Below are 17,163 nucleotides of genomic sequence, written 5' to 3' on the forward strand. Positions count from 1 at the left end.
CAGCGGTGATCAGGGATGTGAGGTCAAAATCATGGTTATCAAGGTCAGATTAGGGGTCAAGTGTATAGAGGTCAGAGGCTTAGAGGTTAGGGATCCTGTGCATGTTAGGGGTGTGGAAGTCAGCGGTAGAGATTAAAGGGGTCAGGTGTATGACTACCAGGAGCTTGGGGGTCAAGGTGGGGCCTGGCACCGGGGGTGCAGAGTGGGCAGGTGGCTCACTTGATGAACTGATTGTACAGGCCAGCAGTGCTGTAAATCATGCGGGCAGCCTGGGACTCCTCCTGCTGGCAGCGGGTCAGTGACAACGTGTCGTCCATGTGGCCTTCCTGGTGCAGCATGGCCTGGCAGTGGGAGGACAGAGAGGTCAGGAGTGGGCTGGGCCACCAAGGGCGATGCCCGCAGACCTCCATCCAGACTAGCCCCAGAGCTGCCCCCTGTCCTCCACTGAGTCTCTCTGCAGGACATCGCCTTCTATCCCTCTTCACCTGACTCTTCCATTCTCTCTCTTTTTCCCCCCTCTCTCTCTGCCTCTCCTCTGTCTCAGTCTCTGTCTCTCTCTGTCTCTGTCTCTTCCTTTCTCTCTGTCTGTATCCCCCTTTGACTCCGTGTTTGCCTCTCTCTTACTCTGTCTTGTCTATCTCCAGGCCAGACCCTCTCCACCTGTACCTACTACTGACTTAACATTCTCCCACCAGAAAGCTCTAACGGCACCCCCTAACTTAACATATCCCAGACTGAGTGCCTGACCACCTTTCCGTAAGATGAGACCATCTCGGCTTCCAGCTTTCATCTGAGCCGACCTCCCCAGGGCCCCATCCAGTCCCACTGGCTGTGAATACCACCACTGCTGACAGCTCCCACAGTTTCCTTTGGGCCTGTCTCTACATCCTCCCATCAGGTATCCGACTACAAGCCTCGTTTTCTGCAAACAGGTGTCTCCCTACTCTTCTAATTCATTCACTCTTTATCGAGGAGCTCTGTTCTAGACCCTGGATCCCTGTCATCCTGAGCGGACACTTGACTGTCCCCGACTCAGTTAATGGCATTTCCATCCTTCCAGTTGCTCAGGCAAAAATCATGGCATCATCCTCAACCCCTGTCCCTCTCACCTCGATATCCAGTCTGTCAGAAAATCCTGTTGGCTCCACCCTCACAATACAACCAGAATCTGCCACCTTCCCTACTCCACAGTCCCCACCCTGGTCCTGCCACTGTTTTGTCCCACCTGACCATATCAACAGTCGCCTCCCTGGGCTCCCTACTCCAGCTCTGCTCCTCACCCCCACCCTACAAGCAGCTAAGGAACCACGTGAACCTGAGTCAGGTCACCTCGCTGGCCTGCTCAAAACGCTCTTGGGGCTCCATCTCACTAAGGGTAAAAGCTGGGACCCTCCCCATGGCCCACAAGACCCCACATGATTGGCTCACATCTCTTCTCTGTCCTTATCTTCCAAGACTCATCCCTCAATCTCTGTGCTCCAGCCAAACTGGATCTTCTTTCTGGTACTGCAACAAACCAATCTCATTCCAATCTCAGGGCCTTTGCACATGCTGTGCCCTCGTTCCAGAGTGGCTATGTACTTCATTAAAGGCAGTTTATTCACCATGTCTCAGTTTATTCACCATGTCTCACCTACTTTTCCACACACACATCCAGAACAACTGGCGTACTCAATAATTTGCCAAATGTTATTCTCGGTCTGTTTGTCACTGTCTCTGTCTCTCTCTGTCTTTTCCATCTCTCCTTCTCTGTCTTTGTCTTTCTCTGTTTTTCTGTTTCCATGTCTTTTTTTTTTTTTTTAAGATTTTTTTATTTATTTGAGAGAGAGAGCGTGCACACAGAGGAAGAGGGAGAAGCAGACACCCTGCTGAGCAGGGAGCCCGAAGCAGGTCTTGATCCCAGGACCCTGGGATCATGACCTGAGCTGAAGGCAGATGCTTAACCGACTGAAGCACGTACACGTCCCTGTTTCCATGTCTTTTGTCTCTGCCTTTCTCTGTCTCTGTATCTCTCTCCTTCTCCGCCTCTCTCTCCCTCTGTCTATCCCTCTTTCTTCTTTCCTGTCTCTCTCAATCTCAGTTTCTCTCTCAGTCCTGCCCGCAAACTCCCAAAGGCTCAAGCATGACCACCGTCCAGTCCCCTTTCTGCGCCCCTGCCGACACCCCCACCCCTTCCCCTTGCCAGGCACCCACCTTCTTCTTGAGCACACCAAGCCGCAGGGCCTTGGGGTCTGGGGCGGCATAGGTGAGCCACAGGCCCGAGGCCACATGCTGCACGAAGCACAGTGACTCCCCATACTTGATCTCAGGGGGACCCATGCCATCCACATCCCTCTTGGGGGCCGTATCCAGCTTCTCCTGCAGGGGCAGGGGACAGAGGTCAGCCTCCTCTGCCTGTGCATTTAATCAAGGAGCCCCCCCCCCCGCCCAAGAGCCTGTGGAGTGGGGGATGGGGCCAGGTTCGGGGCTCCAAGTGAGGGAGGGCACCCTGACCCCACCGACCTTGGAGATGCGGAAGCAGAAGGAGGTGGCCTTGGTGTGGGCCTTGCTGGCATCAACCACCACCAGGCCCTGGTCCTCGGTGAGCGCCAGGTACCGCCCCGTGGTGACATGCCGGATACGGAGTGGCTGGCCCCAGCGCAGGTGGCTTCCACTCCAGCTGCGAAGGGTGGGGGCACGGAGGGTCAGAGGACTCCCCCAGCCCTCCCATGGACACCACAGTCTTGGTCCGAACCTCATCAAACCCCCAGTCTTCCTGCGGGGGGGCAGGGCGTCTCCTCGCATTTTTACTGGGGACCCCCAATCTCTCCCTCAGGAATGCCCACCCTCCCCTAAGTCCTTTTCCTCCAGGATTCGAGGACCCTGAAGACCCTCCTCACCTTCTTGGGCTCCTCAAATTTTCCCTCACAACACTCCAGTTTCCTTCTCAGATCTTCAAGACCCTCTCTCCCCTCCCAGGCCCCCCAGGAGCTCTCAGCCCCAAACCCCCCACCTGATTCTCAGTGGCTCCAGTCTCCAGAGGGAGCGGGCGTGGGTGCACACAGCTCCCCCCTCGTAGTGGACAAGTCTGGGGGCATGAGAGAGAGTGAGGTCAGGGGTTCAGTCACCAGCCCCCCAGAATGTGATCCCCAACCCCAGCCACAGGGTGCTATCCCCCCTGGCCTACCACTGTGTTCCCCCCTCCTGCCCCAACACCCCAGGGCCTCTTGTCCCCATCCCAGACCTGCGCTGGTCCTCACTGTCAGCGGGGGAAATGGTCAGACATTCATCCATGTGTCCATGAAAGAGGCGGAGGACGTGGCCCCCGGTCACATAGCCTGGAGAGGAGCAAGGGAAAGAGGTCACTGCGGGGCTGGAGACCTGGAGGGGCCCGGGAGCCAAAGTGGAGTCCAGGTGTCCTGCTTTTCTCCTGTGGGAGACTGGGACTGGGTTTGGGGGGGTCTGCAGTTAGAGATCTGAGTTTCAGGATCTCTGAAATCAGACTGCCATGCAGTCTGAGATTTGGGCTAAGTTTGAGGTCTGAAGTGGGGGTATGAGATTTAGGGTCTAAGGTGGGGAATCTAAGTTTGGGGGTCTGAGTGTACAGGGCTGATGTTGGGGGGTTTGTGGGTCTGAGTTTGGATTTTTGAGGTTGGGATCAGAGGTTTGAGTCTAATGTTCCCAGATACTGGGCTCTGAGTTCCAAGGCTTGATTTGGGGTCTGTGGTTAGAGGTGTGATGGTTGAGTCTGAGGCTAGGGTCTGGACTTTGAGTGTTGATTTTGGAGGTCCAAGGCTGGTATCTGAGGTTTGGGGTCTGAAGTTAGATCTGGGCTTTGGAGTCAGAAGCTGGTGCGTTTGAGATTAAGGCCTGAGTTTCAGGATCTGTGGTCTGAGTCTCAGCTTGGGTTGAGGTTTGGGTGTGAGAGTTGGGGTCAAAGTCTTGGGGTCATGCTGTGGGGTCCTAGCATGAGGGTCTGAATTTGGAAGATGATTTTAGATATTTGAGGTTAAAACTTGGAAGTCTGAGGTCAGTTGACTGAGGTTTGGGATCTGAATTAGAGGTGTTGGTTTGAGTATTTGGGTATCTGGGTTTGAATTTGGGGGTCTGAGTGTGGGGAGCTGAGGTCTCCATCTGTGCTTGTCATCTGAGGCTTGGGCGTCTGAAGGATAAGCTCCAAATGTGATATTTTCAGCTTTGGATCTGAGTTTAAGGGTCTGACTGACCTCCAGTGCCTGAGTTTGGCATGTGAGCTTTGGGGTCTGGATTCGGGTGGCTGATACTGAGTTTGGGGTTTGGGGTCTGAGCTCCAGCATTCTGGATTTGGGGTCAGTTGGACATCTACGTATGAGGGTCATAATTTGGAGATCTAGGTTTGGGGTCTGAGGTTCCAAGGCTCAGTATGGACATGTTTGAGGGGCAATGTGGGAAGTCTGTTTTGGGGGTCTTAATCTAGGGGCATGAGGTCTGGGACCCTCACCCTCTTCGCAGCCAGAGCAGATGGGGTTCATGTTCCACAGTGTCTGCATGAAGGAGGCATCAACCTGGAGCTCCCCACTGGCCGTGGACAGGTGCTGGGTGCAGCCAGGATGTGGCAGTCAGAGACAATGGTGGGGTGAGCAACAGTTCCAGAGTCAGAGGCCAGAAACCAAAGGCGGAAGCCGGGAAAGCGGCAGACAGGAGACAGAAAATCAGAGATCACAGATCAGGAAACCAAGATCCAACTGGGGCATGGGGCACCAAAGACCAGAAGTGGATGCCAGAGGTCAGGAAACTTGGAATCGGGAGTCAGGACGTGGTGGCCAGAGAGCCCACAAACGGAGGATGAGGAGGTGGGCGGTCCCGGGGGGGGCCCTCAGCCCTGGGGCAGCAGTAGCTGGGCTGGGGGTGGGATTGCTCACCAGGTAGCGCTCTGAGGAGACACTAACGAGGATGAGGTCATCCCCAACGCGGACCTTCTCTCCCTCCGACCTCTGCTTGGAGGCCGGGTGCATCGTCCACCAACAGGCCTCTCCTGGGGTGGGGGGCAAGCTGTCAGAATGAGAGCTACCCAGAATGCCCTTCCCCAAGGGCTTCCCAGCCACAGAGCCTCCCTAGCCCTCTGTCCCAAATCCTCCTATCATCTCCTATTACTATCCTTTGCCTCACGTCCTCCATTCCTGCCCTCAGACCCTCTGCCTAGGGTTCCCCCATGCTGGCCCAAGTTGCCCTTGTCCCCGCATCCCTGCCCCCCAGTCCTGCACCTCCTGCACCCCGGCCCCTGCCTGGAGTCTCCCCATCCCCACCCTCCCCCCTCCAGCGTCGCACCTGTGGCATCTTCCTGCAGTCCCACGTCGAAGGCCAGCTTGTCAGTCATGGAGCGGGAGGTGGTAAGGCAGCTCAAGTACTAGGGTTGTAGAGGGGAATCAGCCTCCTCCGGCGGGCCCTGCGTCCCCTGCCCCTGCCCACGCGCCCTCGCTCGGGCACTCACCATGCCACTGTGTGTGTGCCGGAGCAGGATGGCATGGCCGTACAGGAGTGTCCTGTGGCCCCCGCCCTGGGACGACTGCGGCGGGGACGATGGGGGAGAGAGGGCACAGAGTGAGTACAGAAGCCCCCAAGGCATCTGGCCTATCCCAGGTGGCAATATGCTCCCCATAAAGTAGCATGCTCAGGCCTGGACACAAGGAAGCCTTAGCTCAGACCCTCAATAGATTCTTTGCCTCAGTTCCCCCATTCATGGAAGTAGGGGCTATGTCTCTGAGAAGCCTGTGGATAGGACGTTTTATATTTCCCAAAGCCCACTCTGTCCTCCCTGCCCCCTTCATCTTGTTAACCAGGCCCCAGAATCCCTCAGGGAGGCTGAACCCCTGTTCCAGTTGCCTGGGGACTCCCAGAGAAGCCCCAATACCTCATATACCATGGGCCTTGGCCCCTTTTGCTGTAACCTGTCCTAATGCAGCTGAGTTGCAGCCGGTATGCACCAGTGTAGTCCTACCAGTCATTAAATCTTTGAACCTCCCCACAGGGACTCGCCCTGTGCTGCCACACACCCCCCCCCCCAAGCACAAGGAGACTCTGCCCCTCCTTGGGGGAGGGGGTCACCCGGTCTCTCGATGGCATCATGCCTCCCATCCTGGCTCTCACATGCCCATGCTCTGAGGGGGCCATGTGATGGGGCCCCATGATCACATGGCCAACCTACTCCTAGAGTGGAGGGGACCCACACTTGGAACAGGGGGAGGCGAGAGGGGAGGTCCCATGCAGAGAAGAGCTGGGATCAGGATTGGAGGAAAGGATGGGAAAGAGAAGAAAGGAGCAGGCGGGGGCATGGGGGCTCAGAAGCCCCCACGCCCTTCCTTCCTTCCTGCCTGGCCTGTGTGGACTCCACAGCCCCTGACAACTGGGGTGGGGGAGGCCCCCAGCCCCTGTGTGCAGGATGTGCGCCCAAGAGGCGGGCCTGGGGTCAGGAGAGGTGGGAAGGACAAGGTGACACCCAAGGCCAGACCTACCCACTTATCCAAATTGAGGGCCTGTGGGGGGCGGGGTGGAGAGAGGAAGAAGAGCAGATGGTGAACAAGCCCCAGGTCTTCCCACCCAGCCCTGGCCCTGCCCCCGCCTGGGCCGGGAGCCTCACCTCCACGCCAGCCTCCACGGTATTGGCCAGCATTTCCTGCAGGGCTCGGACCGACAGGGACTGCTCCAGGACGAAGCAACAGATGGCCAGATCGGGGGGCACATTCTGGGGGTGGGAAGATGTGAGGGGGGTGCCTGAAGGCCCCTGAGCACTGGTCTAAATACCCACACCCCTTATGGACCCAGACCTGACCCCAATCCCCCAAGAAGCCCCTGCACTCTGCCTCCCCTTCAGATACCCTGAATCTATACCAACATCACAGGAAACATGCCTCCTCCCTCGAACACCTAAACCCCACCCGAACCTCACAGAAGCTTCCACACCACCCTCCCCGCCTGAGTACCCCACAGCCCACCTAATCTCAGAGCAAGCCTCAGCCCTCTCCTGCACCTGCTCCAACGCCATGCCTTCCCCTGCAGATAGCCCAAACCTCTGCAACCCCCCAGGAAGCCCCACCCCTGCAATCACCATCAGAGAACCCCAATTCCTGCCTCCTCCCTCAGACACTGAACACTGCTTCCAAATCACAGCAGGGTCCAACCTTGTGCCTTCCTCCTCAGTCTCCCACCCAGTCACCTCAGGCTCCGGAGCATCCTCCCCCTTGGACCCAAGACTCTCTGACTCCCTCAGACCCTCGGCCTCCTCCACCACCTGACTCCATGTCCCCTCCCTTTCCCAGCCCCCAGGTCACCTCCACTCTCAGACCCTGAGTCCACCTCACCCTCAGACCTGGGCTCCCTCCGCTCTCAGCTTCTAACTCCCTCCTCAGTCAGCAACCCCCTATCCTGCTAGCATCCCCCAATCCTGCAGGCCCTTTTGCTTTGGATCCAAGGCCCTCTGCCCCCTTAAACACCTGCCTCCTGAGACTCCTGAGCCTCTGCCCCTTCCTCCGAAGACCTCCACCCCTACCTACCTCAAACCTCTAGCCCCCTTTTCTTTTCAAGTCCCCATTTTGTCTCCCATCAGCAGCCGCCTCCAGATCCCCTCTTCTTTGAACTCAAGATCTTCCATCCCCTCAGACTCCCCCTGCCCAGGTCCCCTGCTCTCCCTTCTCAGACCTCCACTCCCACCTGTCTCGGACCTCCAGCCCCCTTTTCCTTCTTAGCCCCTCTCTGTTTGCTCTCCCGTCAGCACCCCCTCTTCAGACCCAGACCCCTCTTCTTTGGACCCTAGACTCTGCCCCTTCAGACCCCCCCACACTCCCACACTGACCTGGGCATTGCTGGTGGGCTCCAGGAAGCAGAGGCGGTTGCCGAAGCCCTCGGCGGCCAGGCAGAGCTTGAGCTGCTCCTTGAGCACGGTGGCGCTGCACTGAAGGACCACTTCGTCATCCTGTGGGCAGACCACGGGGTCAGGGCTCCCGCAGACACTGCAGACCGTCACCCTACCCTTCTCACGAAAGAGACGGCGACTGATAATACCAGCTCACAAAGTGTCACATGGGGGCCCATGCTGAGGGCTCCACACACTTTTAACATCCCATGGGACAGAAGCTAGAGTCATCCCCATTTTCAAATGGGGAAACTGAGGCTCAAGGAGGGGGCATAGCTTGTCCAAGGCCACACAGCTGTTAAGGGGAGGAGCTGGGATTTGAACCCCAGTCCTACTGGCTCCAGTGGGGTCCGCAAGGTGAGCACTGGAGGTGGAAATTATAAACCCCCCAATTTCAATGGCTTTTAAGCTCAGCCTTCTCTAATTTCTCTTTTGCGTATTGTTTCGGTAAAAGCTATCAATTAAGGAGTGCTTTCTCTCTTTTTCTTTTTCTTTCTTTCTTTTTTTTTTTTAATTTAAGTAGGCTCCAAACCCGGCATGGAGCCCAACGCGGGGCTCAAACACACGATCCTAAGATCAAGACCTGAACTGATACCAAGAGTCACCCCAAGGAGTGCTTTCTAATGACACTTGAATGCAATGCCGGGGCCCAGGCTGGATCCTGGACAGGCCACAAGGGACTCCTTCCTGGTGACCGCTGGTGAAAGCCGGACCAGGACCGTGACAGATAATGGCATCCGAGCAAGGCTACATTTCCCGAGGTTGATGACTGTCCTGTGGTTTTGTAAGAGGAGACTGCCCTTGTTCCTTTGGAAACAGACACTGAAGTGTTTTAGGACTTAAGTATCATGTCCACAGCTTACCCTCAAACAGTTGAGGGGGGAAATATGCACAGAGGGAGGGCGGGGGAGAGAGATAAAGCAAATGTGCCAAATCTTAACAAGTGGGGGAAATGACTTACGGCCACGCGGGAGTTCTTCGAAGTAACCTTGCAACTCTGCTCTAAGCTGGAAATGATTTCAAGGTTATAAGCTAAAGTTTTAAGTGAAATAGGGTATTTTCTATGTGCCGGGTCCCATTCCAAGAACTTAACACGTATGAACTCACTACTGAATCCTCTGACGTTAAGTTCTATGATGTGAACCTGTGGAAACTGAGACCCAGAGAGGTCAAGTAAGCTGCCTGAGGTCACACAGCTGTCCTGCAGCTGAGCTGGGATTTGATCCCCACGCCGTGGCTCTATATGCCACACTCTTAGAACAGTAGACACCTCTTCATACATTAGTAAAGTAGCCCCTATCTACAGTTATAACTAATATACGTGTGCACGGGGGAATGCCCAACACTTTGACATCAGTCAGAAGTGATAGAGACCTCAGCTCTTAACCATTGAGTAAGGCAGTGGTTATTTCCTTCCACAGCTGAGAAAACAGGCTCAAGGAAGTTCGGTGTCCCGCCTGAGGTCCCACAGCCTCCAGCCCCTCCATCCAGCATATCACACAAACTCGCTCCAGTCCCTGGCTCCTGAGCACACGGGCAGCCCCCCGTCGGTTGCTCAGCCAGGGAAGAAGGAGAGGTCTGATCTGCTCTGTAACCTCCAACCCCGACCTCTGCACGGCACACGCAGGGCACTTGTGTGTTCAGAGGGTTAGACAGCTTGCATGTATTAAGCACTCACTGTCTGCCCGGCTTTACGCTCAGGGCTTTACGTTCCTTCGGCGGATAGCTATTGGGTAGCAGCTGCAGCCAGGCTCTGATCTAGGCACCAGATATAGAGCAGCGAATAAAGCAAAGTCCCTGTCCTCATGGGGCTGCCATCCTCGTGGGGGACACTCACAATACGCAAAGGGATAGGTTCATAATTTTCACGTCAGTGACCAGTATTATGAAACAACCCAGGCTGATGTAATAGAGTGGCTTTAGGGGTAGGGATGACATCAGTGAGGGGGTGAAGTGGCAGCCTCTCCAAGGAGGTGACATTTGAGCTGTGCTTTGTCTGACTAACAAGAAGGGGATCCGGCCTGCTCATCTCTGGGGGAAGAACGTTCTGGAAGCCGGGCAGCCTGTGCCGAGGCCTGTGGCTGGAGGGAGCCAACGTGGGTGCTGAGGAATAGCAGGAGGCAGTTGGCAGAAGGAGTGAGAAAGCGGGAGGAGATGAGCTCAGAGAGAGTTTGCAGGGAGCCCCTTGAATCATTATGGTACCTACTTTTGCCCCTATTTTCCAGATTAGGAAACTGAGGCTCAGAGAGAAAACTTCAAATCACTTGCCCAAAGTTAGGAAGCAAGCAAATGGCAAACCAGGATATCAGCCAGAGACTGGAGGCCTAATCACTACACCAAGATCCTCTAACTTCCTCCTGCAGCAGCATGAACGGAGGTGACCTGGTTACAAATGCAGGTCCCTTGCTGCCTTAGTTTCCCACCCAACACCAAGGGCATGAGTCAGTGGCTCTGGGGTGAGGTGAGCGGGGAATCCTGACCATTACCAGCATCCAGGAGGCTCTGACGTGGGCCATGCTTTGAGCAACCCCAACCTAGGCAGGGCTAGAGGTCACCACCCATCAAACGGAAATGAATTCGTTTTGGGGAGGGGGGGAGCATGGCCACCATGCTTAAAAACTGAAATGAAGTAGAGCAGAACATAGCAACATGCCCCCCCTGTTCTAAGGGCTCCCTACATTTTTTGAAACCTGTTTCCAGGAAAAACTAGATGTGTGTGAATGCACCCAACTTGTCTATAATCGCACGAATTGGGAGGCAACCCAAATGTCCATCAGCAGGTGAACTGAGAAACAAATTGTGGCACATTGACACAGTGCAGTACTACTCGGCAACAAAAAGAAATAAACTCTTGACACATGCCATGTGGATAAATGTCAAAAATAGGCTGAGCAAAGGAAGCAAGGCAAAGGAGCATATACTACATATGAAACCCTCCAAGTGCCTAATGGAAACCAGTGACATACAGCAGACAGACAGGGTGAGTACTGCAAAGAGCAAGAGGGAACTTTCTGGGGTAAAGGAAATGTTCTATGTCTTGCTTATGACGGTGGTTTCATGCGTGTGTAGTTTTTCGAAACTCACTGAACTAGGACACCTAAAATGGGTACAATTTATTGCATGTCAATTATACCTCAATAAAGTTGGGTTTTAAAAATAATATATGTGTGTGGGCGCCTGGGTGGCTCAGTTGGTTAAGTGACTGCCTTCGGCTCAGGTCATGATCCTGGAGTCCCGGGATCGAGTCCCGCATCGGGCTCCCTGCTCAGCAGGGAGTCTGCTTCTCCCTCTGACCCTCCCCCGTCTCGTGTGCTCTCTCTCTCTCTCTCTCTCTCACTCTCTCAAATAAATGAATAAATAAAATCTTAAAAAAAAATAATATATGTAGGGGCGCCTGGGTGGCTCAGTTGGTTAAGCGACTGCCTTCGGCTCGGGTCATGATCCTGGAGTGCCTTCAGCTCGGGTCATGATCCTGGAGTCTCAGGATCGAGTCCCGCATCGGGCTCTCTGCTCGGCAGGGAGTCTGCTTCTCCCTCTGACCCTCCTCCCTCTCATGCTCTCTGTATCTCATTCTCTCTGTCTCAAATAAATAAATAAAATCTTTAAAAAATATATATATGTGTGTGTATTTGCATGCGCTGGGTTGCAAGATAAAATGTATTTCTGACTGGTGGGATGAGGTCCAAAAAGTGTGAGAAAAATACCACACCACCTCCAATAAAGTTCAGGAAAACAGACCTAGTCTGGGGCCAAGAGATGCCAGGGCCAGAGCTGTAGACCCCAGCACAGGTTAACCTGGCAAATCTGAGGTCAGTTCTCCACTGGGTGGGTCCCAGGGGCATCCAGAGATGACACTTTCTGGCCTTGACCTTGGGCAAGTGACTCTACCACTCAGGCCTTGGTTTCCCTCAAATCTCCCAAGGAGATAAAGATAGGGCCCTACCTCAGAAGATAGGGTAGGCGAGGATATAATTAGATGTCTCAGGAGACCAAGGCCCTGGGCATGGGGCCTGACGTAGAGCGGCTGCTCAAGGCTAATACCATGGCCATGGTCTTATTAGGCCTGGGGAGGAGGGGAGAGCCCAACCCATGGTGTCTGCTAAGGGGCTGGAGCTGGGGCAAGAGTCTAGGGTGAAGCTAGGCCTCCTCCTGTGGCCGAATGACCAGCTGTCCCTATCCTTCACTACTAGCCCCAGCTGTTTGTTCCTCCCTCCCAGGAAACCCGACCCAGCTCACCAGGGTCCTATTCTGGGGCCCCGGAATGCTGTGTCAGCATTTCCCAGGGCCTGGGAGGAGGAGGGGAGGGGCTATCGCAGGGTCAGTAGACCTGGCCCAGAAGAGAGAACATCCCTTCCCATACACTCAGCCACTGGCAGGGAAAAGTGGGAAGGACTCTGAGTTGGGCAGCCCCTCCCCCCCACACACACCCCCTCTCCCTGTCCCCTGCCCAGGCCCCAGAAAAGCTGGCTATTCTGGGAGGGACACCTGTTGTTCCAATTCTCATCCCTGCCCCCCAGTAGGGGACCAGAGATGCCAGGAGAGACAGAGCTAGGGAGGCAGAACAAAATGCAGAAGGCCTAAAGCCAAAGAACAAAGACAGAGACAGGGAGAGACAGAGATGGAGAGACAGCAAGACAGAGACAACCCAAAGAGATGGATAGGGAGAGACACTACCCAGAGACCTTTAGCAGCCATATTTGGCCCTCCTACCCAAAAGAGGGGAGGAAAGAAAGAAGACCCAGAACCGAGGGTCCCCTCAGGAGACCCTCAAGGGCTGGAAGTTCAAAGAAGTTAGGTCCTCCAGACCACCCCAGCCCCGTTCCCAAAATTTAAATTAGGTCAGAGTCTGGAGCAAAAGAGAAGTAGGCTAGGTGGTGTGTGGGGGCGGGGGGCAGGGAGAACAGCTAAATTAAGCTCCGGAATTAGAACCACCTTCCCCAAGTGCCGGCTTCCAGGGTGGTGGGAGGGGGGTGCTCCTTCAGCTAACCCCTCTTCTCTGGGACAAATAGCTAATGTCAGAAGAGAGAGTGGCCGAAAATCCCCCTCCCCATTCTGCAGTCCCAAAGTCTTCTAATTCTCTATGGTGAGAAAGGTGAGCGAGACTGAGAGACAAAAAAGGAGAAAGAGTGACGGTCACCGAAAGGGACAGAAGAATAGACCCTGAGACTCAAAGGCCACCAGCGATCAGTACAGAGACATCCGGAGACAAGGAGACACTCAGAGGGACCCGAGAGATAGCCCCAGAGACCCCCTAACACAGAGATACGCACCGTGCGCAGAAACTGGACCTCATCCTCACCCTCTCCTCCGTCACCCATGATGTCGAGGCCCGAGGGGCGCAGGCTGAGGTCGGGGAATAGGAGGAGGGGGCTGCAGGCTGGGCGGGTGGGCTGGGGGTGGGCTAGGATCGGAGACCTCTGGGGCACCCGGGAGGTAGATGGAACTGCGAGGAGGATTCGCCTGCTGGACAGAGCTGGGAGGAGGTCCCTGCCCCCCCCCGGTTCCCATTGGGCCAGGACGTCCAAGGCCACGCCCCCTCACCAGAGCCCCACCCTCAGGCCCCAAACCTTGGCCGGAGGTACGCGGAGGTGGCATGGGAGGTTGTAGGGGGAGCGTCTGGAAGGTAGCTGCTCCCTCTGCACCTCTAGGGTAAGGAAGGTCATTCTCCCATTTCACAGAGAGCAAACTGAGGCTCTGAGCTGGGAAGCCTCTGCTTGATGCCATACAGTGGAGCTGGGATGCACATCAAGGTCTCCCGAATTTAAAAAGCACCATACTTAGTGATTAAAAGCAAGGACTCTGAGCCAGAGAGTCTGGATCTGAATCCCAGGCTTGCCACTCCCTTATGTGTCCTTGGACAAGTCACATCCCCGCTCTGTGCCTCAGTTTCCCCAACTGGTAAGGAGAAATTAATAATACCTACCTCACAGGCCCTTTGCAAGGATTAAATGAGATAATTTATTTACAGCACTTAAAGAGTACCAGTGCATAGTAAATGTTATTATTAAGTGTTGCTTACATCATCATCATCATCATCACCATCATTATAAAATCTTTTGAGGCAGGAATAATAGCCATAGCAGACATCTTTTGTGTGCCTGTTGTATTTGAGGCCCCAAACAAAGATATTTTTACTGCATCTCATTTAGTTGTCAGGACAATCCTGCTATTATCACATTATTTAGAGGAGGAAATAAAAATGCATGGTCCTTACCATGTTTAATTTTAAGGACCAGAATGAATGAAATCAGTAGACTTATGGTGCCCATTTTACAGATGAGGAAAGCTGAGGACAGTGAGGTAGAGTGACTTGCCCGGGGTCACACAGAGGCTGAGCAAAGGATCTGAACCCAGTGCTAGGGTTCTTACCCATTCCACTTTATTGTCTTGATATATAATAAAATCTAATTATAACAAAAACCCATTCCTAAGGGCCACCTTCCTCCCCACCCCCACGGCCCCCCACCACCAGAGTTCTAACCCTCCTTCTCCCCAGCGGCTGCCTGAGCCACTGAAGGCCACTAGCTGGGCCACCCCTTTATGCAGATGAGCTCCATGGGTTTTGTCAACAGGAGAGACCTGAGAGGGGTAAGCAGCTCCTTCTTGCTTTCTTGCTTAGGGCCCTCCATGGCCTGAAGGCACACTGGCTCCCCTGGGTCCCCCACCAGCTCTGGGGAGTGTGGCTGTGGAGCTTGGACAATCGGCCTCTGCAGTTCCCTAAAACAGGCTGCTGTAAGGCTTGGGGGCCCAGTGCAGGACACCAAACATACCTGGGACTCCTGCCAGGCATACAACTTTGTGCCTCTGGGCCTCAGTTTCTTCATCTGTCAGTTGGCTAATTTAGAAGAGTCCCTACATGGGGCTGGGGGTAGGGGTCACGAGAAAACCTTTTAGAGCCTATGATATGGTAACTTATTGATACAGGTAACTTATTGATAATATTAAAATTATTAACATGTAATGGTATCTCTTAAGTTATACAAAACAATATCTTGCAGTCCAATAAAATTATACATCAGGGGCGCCTGGGTGGCTCAGTCGTTAAGCGTCTGCCTTCGGCTCAGGTCATGATCCCAGGGTCTTGGGATCGAGCCCCACATCGGGCTCCCTGCTTAGCGGGAAGCCTGCTTCTCCCTCTCCCTCTCCCCCTGCTTGTGTTCCCTCTCTCGCTGTGTCTCTCTGTCAAATATATAAATAAAATCTTTAAAAAATAATAAAAATAAAATTTAAATTAAAAAAAAATGTTAAATATATAGGGGCACCTGAGTGGTGCAGTCCATTAAGCCTCTAGCTCTTGGTTTCGGCTTAGGTCATGATCTTAGGGTCATGAGATGGAGCCCCATGTCGGGCTCTGCACTTAGTGCGGAGTCTGCTAAAGTTTCTCTCTCCCTCTGCCCCTCCCTGCGCTCGCTCACTCTGTCTAAAATAAATAAATCTTTTCTTAAAAAATGTCAAATGTATAATAGGTTGGTGGTATGTGTCATATACTTAAATACTGATATATTGATACAACTGTCATATACAACACATGAGTTTGTATCATATTCTTGAATTTTATAATGCATAATTATATAATTATATATTTAGGCTAATATAATCACACAATGCGATGTAACTATGTTTATCTATATACAATATATCATACACGCTTGTATATTAAATATTAAATTTTTCCTTAGAATTTATGCATAACAAAATTATTCTGTGTCATTGTGCATTATATCATAAGATATTAATAGCGTTTCTTTTTTTTTTTTGATCAGTCATCATGATGTGTTTTAAGACCTATCCGTGTTGCTCTATGGACATCTGTTCTGGGCTTGTGGGGGCTTTGCAGGACTTCCTGGCTACTCTCCTCTTGGAGTGACACCCAGGCTGCCTGTAGCTCATAGAAGGATCCTTATATGTCCCTTTACGGGACTGGGAGCGAATGTCCAGGTACACACACCCAGCAGCTAACTGAATTTGACTAAGTCGTGCCAAGTGGCCCTTGGGAATCAGAGTTCCCAGGGCCCCACATCCCCAACCTCCACTTGACATTTTCCAACTTCCAACCTTTGCCAGACCAAAGGGGTGACTCACTGGTGTTTTAATTTGCACTTCCTTGATCAGTTACCGAGAATGTCCAGCATCCTCTCAGGTACCTATCAGAGTCTTGGGGTTTCCTGGTCATTTGCTCACACTCTTGGCCCATGTTTCTATCAGGATTGCTGTCTCTTTTTCTTGCTGATTTGCAGTCGTGCCTGTCACCCTTCTAAAGGTTAATTTCTCGTTGATTTTAGATATTGTAAATCCCTGTTCCCACTCTGTCATCTCATCTATTTGTCCCATGGTGTCCTCATTGAGAGAAATCTTTATTCTAATATTATCAAATGCATATGCCTTGTAAGTTTTTGTAGTTTGCTTCAGAAGCCTTTTCCTTTGTGGTTGATGGTGTTACTGGGGGTAGTAACCATCCCTGCAGGCCTCGAGGGGGGCGCATGTACTGACCTCCCTTCCTGAGGCTTCTCTGGGTCCTGGAGGCGGGGCTGGGGAGGTGGGGGGAGTGGGGACACCACCAGCTTGGCTCAGCCAGCGGTGTTACATCACCTCGTGCGATGCAGGTGCTGGGGAGATGGGCTGAGAGACAGACAGACAGCACATCATGGACAGCACCACCAGAGACTTGGTGGGGGCGGAGAGGAAGAGAGAGAGAGGGCCTGAGACTATACAGTAGGTCATGTCATGGAACAGTTAAACAGCATGAGCTCTGTGCTTGTCTAAATGTTCCGGCGTGGAAAAAAAAAAAAAATCCACGGTGACTTCTTTTAGTGAAAAGAAGAAAGGAGTAAAAATATACTTCTACGAGAGCTCGGGTTGAATTGACTAACACCCTACGTTTGGCAGAAGCATATTAATTACTATGACCCATTTATTCCACTCCTGGGTATCTATCTACAGGACTGCACACTTCCTTTTTTTTTTTTTTTAAGATTTTATTTATTTGACAGAGACACAGCAAGAGAGGGAACACAAGCAGTGGGAGTGGGAGAGGGAGAAGCAGGCTTCCCGCGGAGCAGGGAGCCCGACGCGGGGCTCGATCCCAGGACCCTGGGATCACGACCTGAGCCGAAGGCAGACACTTAACGATTGAGCCACCCAGGTGCCCCCAGGACTGCACACTTGAACGTTCAGCCAAAGACCAGGTGCTAGAAGGTTCACAGGCAGCCTTCTTCACAATAGCCCCACACTGGAAGCAACTCACCTGTCCATTACAGGAAAATTGCTCAATAAAGTGTGGAATAGTCACACAGTGC

General features: G+C 53.2%; 1 protein-coding gene across 1 annotated transcript in view; it reads right to left on the minus strand.

Moving 5' to 3' along the window:
* Nucleotides 1-13,185, minus strand: part of RYR1 (ryanodine receptor 1) — a 107,691-nt gene extending 94,506 nt beyond the window's left edge. The window contains exons 1-12 of the mRNA XM_021700963.2: nucleotides 13,138-13,185; nucleotides 7,808-7,927; nucleotides 6,596-6,700; nucleotides 5,450-5,524; nucleotides 5,287-5,365; nucleotides 4,881-4,993; nucleotides 4,460-4,553; nucleotides 3,224-3,317; nucleotides 2,993-3,067; nucleotides 2,503-2,659; nucleotides 2,194-2,358; nucleotides 220-341 (exon numbers count right to left, since the gene is read on the minus strand). Coding sequence (XP_021556638.2) covers nucleotides 220-341; nucleotides 2,194-2,358; nucleotides 2,503-2,659; nucleotides 2,993-3,067; nucleotides 3,224-3,317; nucleotides 4,460-4,553; nucleotides 4,881-4,993; nucleotides 5,287-5,365; nucleotides 5,450-5,524; nucleotides 6,596-6,700; nucleotides 7,808-7,927; nucleotides 13,138-13,185 — 1,247 coding nt within the window. The remainder of the gene's footprint in view (nucleotides 1-219; nucleotides 342-2,193; nucleotides 2,359-2,502; nucleotides 2,660-2,992; nucleotides 3,068-3,223; nucleotides 3,318-4,459; nucleotides 4,554-4,880; nucleotides 4,994-5,286; nucleotides 5,366-5,449; nucleotides 5,525-6,595; nucleotides 6,701-7,807; nucleotides 7,928-13,137) is intronic.
* Between the last annotated feature and the right edge of the window lie 3,978 nt (nucleotides 13,186-17,163).

Source organism: Neomonachus schauinslandi, chromosome 16 (assembly GCF_002201575.2).
Source record: "Neomonachus schauinslandi chromosome 16, ASM220157v2, whole genome shotgun sequence".
NCBI classification, from domain to species: Eukaryota; Metazoa; Chordata; class Mammalia; order Carnivora; family Phocidae; genus Neomonachus; species Neomonachus schauinslandi.